Source organism: Urtica dioica, chromosome 5, assembly GCF_054948205.1.
Source record: "Urtica dioica subsp. dioica isolate 48M chromosome 5, U.dioica_male_clone48M_v1_H2, whole genome shotgun sequence".
Taxonomy (NCBI): Eukaryota; Viridiplantae; Streptophyta; class Magnoliopsida; order Rosales; family Urticaceae; genus Urtica; species Urtica dioica.
In genome coordinates this window covers 25,275,576-25,277,835 of record NC_142760.1, presented here as the reverse complement: position 1 = coordinate 25,277,835, position 2,260 = coordinate 25,275,576, and the positions used below count along the sequence as shown (strand labels likewise).

At 36.3% G+C, this 2,260-nt stretch overlaps 1 protein-coding gene across 1 annotated transcript; it reads left to right on the top strand.

Annotated features, from left to right (window-relative positions):
- The first annotated feature begins 280 nt into the window (after positions 1 to 280).
- Positions 281 to 2,018, top strand: TIL (temperature-induced lipocalin). The gene is made up of 2 exons (XM_089615802.1): positions 281 to 767; positions 1,645 to 2,018. The coding sequence occupies exons 1-2, from the start codon at positions 393 to 395 to the stop codon at positions 1,825 to 1,827; spliced, it is 558 nt and encodes a 185-aa protein (XP_089471928.1). The 5' UTR covers positions 281 to 392; the 3' UTR covers positions 1,828 to 2,018.
- The last annotated feature ends 242 nt before the right edge of the window (positions 2,019 to 2,260 follow it).

Here is a 2,260-nt window from a genome sequence, read left to right as displayed (position 1 = left end):
AGTTAATCTGAAAAAAATATGAAAAGATATTTGTGATACATATAAAAACTAAAAATAATCGCACCTTTTCAAATAAACGAGATGCATATCAAATATACTCGAATGTACTTAAAAGGGCTGGGGTAGAATTGTCTTTCCAAGCTTACACCGCCTAAAGTTTTTTCTCTGAACAATAGATGGGAGGCCCAGAAACGTCCACGTATCTATTCCAAAAACGACGTGACACTTTCCACTTCCCAATTTCGTTATCATCAAATATGGAAAATCCACTGCTGTAGACTACAAAACACCAAACCAACAATCATAATTCAAAACACCAAAAATAAAAATAAACACCTCATTTCAAATTCTCTCTTTAAAGATCACAGACAAAAAAAACATTCGACACAACAATGGCGAAGAAAGCAATGGAAGTGGCGAAGAACCTGGACGTGGCGAGGTACATGGGACGATGGTACGAGATAGCCTCGTTCCCGTCGCTGTTTCAGCCCAGTACCGGCGTCAACACTCGCGCCACGTACGCACTCCGTGATGACGGAGTCACGGTCAACGTTCTGAACGAGACGTGGACCGACGGAAAGAGAGGGTTCATCGAAGGAACAGCCTACAAGGCCGATCCGAAGAGCGATGAGGCGAAATTGAAAGTGAGATTTTATGTCCCTCCTTTTTTGCCCATCATTCCCGTCACCGGTGATTACTGGGTTTTGTTCATAGACGATAATTATCAGTACGCTCTCATTGGCCAGCCCAGCAGAAAATATCTTTGGGTATGTGTCTCGATTCCCTTTTTGTTGGAGAATCAAATTGATTACAAATGTTTTGTTTCGATTTTTTTTTATATGAAAAATATGAACTAGGAACTACCCACAGAATTTCAATCAAGTATATAATAATAAAGTGAGGATTCGTTGTGACTATAAATTTTGTCTAAGTTCTTCTATGTGTGATCTTTTGTGGACGTCTTTTCAAGATGATAGTTTTGGGGTTCATTAGACCATCTTTAATGATAAGTTAAATGTCATTTTAGTTTACCAATAGACATAGTTCTCATTGGTTGAAAAAAAATGGCACCAATTTTTTGCTAAACTAATGGTTAAGCAATTTACTCTATAGAGCTAATTTGCTAAGCTAAATCAATAGCTAATATGCAAAACCATTAGAGCATCTTTAATGGTATGCTAAATGTCATTTTAGCTTATCAATATACATAGTTCTCATTGGTTGAAAAAAAATGGGACCAATTTTTTGCTAAGCTAATGGTTAAGCAATTTGCTCTATAGAACTAATTTGTTAAGCTAAATCAATAGCTAATATGCAAAACAATGGTAAGCAAGTAGTTTAAAACTTTTGTTATTTACTAATAAATCCCTCAAATTGCTAAGCAAATGATCATTAAAGATGCTCTTATTAATCTTTGGTCGGATATTATTATTATAGACCGTTATTTGGTACTTGTTTGGGCTTTTTTGGCTCTAATTTCCAGGTGTGAGATCCTTGAACAATTTTGACTAGGACTTTTGTTTATGTCATTAATACTTCTTAAAAAATTGGCTAAACAAAAGCTTACGAGGTCATGGGTCACCTGATTAAATAACCATTTAAAATATATGGTTATTTGTGGTTTGATTTGGTTTTGGTTGGTAGATATTGTGCAGAAACACTCACATGGATGATGAGACATACAACCAGCTGGTTGAACGAGCCAAAGAGGAGGGTTATGATGTCACCAAACTCCACAAGACTCCTCAGAGCGACCCTCCGCCGGAGACCGAAGGCCCACAGGACACAAAGGGCATTTGGTGGCTCAAATCCATCTTCGGAAAATAGGGGTATCATCGGACTAAGACAGAAAATATAAAGAGATATCAAAACTTTGGGGTTTGAAGCATTATCGCTGCAGGATCTAGTTGTATTTTATAATGTTGCGTGTTTGTCTTTGGTGAATAGTTCAGTTTTATTTTCATGGATGTAAAATGTGTGGAATATTTTCTGGTTTGAAAGAAGTGCTTAGTTTATTATGTAATACTTGCGATTTAGTTTTATATTGTCATATATGTGAATCATCACCTAAATTTGGGTAAGATTGGCAATGGCGCTAGATGATATTCGATATTATTGGCGCTTCGAAGAGAAGCGTGAAATGCGATTACAGCCTTTGTATGTACAAAAAAATTAGCATTGGACATAGCCAACGTTTACAAGATTTATGGCATTTATCAAAATGATGAAAGAATGCTGAAACTAAAAAAGGGATGCCATT

Bases quoted from the DNA above. Each gene is read 5' to 3' on its own strand.
- TIL (XM_089615802.1), top strand. From the start codon at position 393: ATGGCGAAGAAAGCAATGGAAGTGGCGAAGAACCTGGACGTGGCGAGG. The intron at 768-1,644 runs GTATGTGTCTCG...TTTGGTTGGTAG, and splicing joins CCAGCAGAAAATATCTTTGG to ATATTGTGCAGAAACACTCA.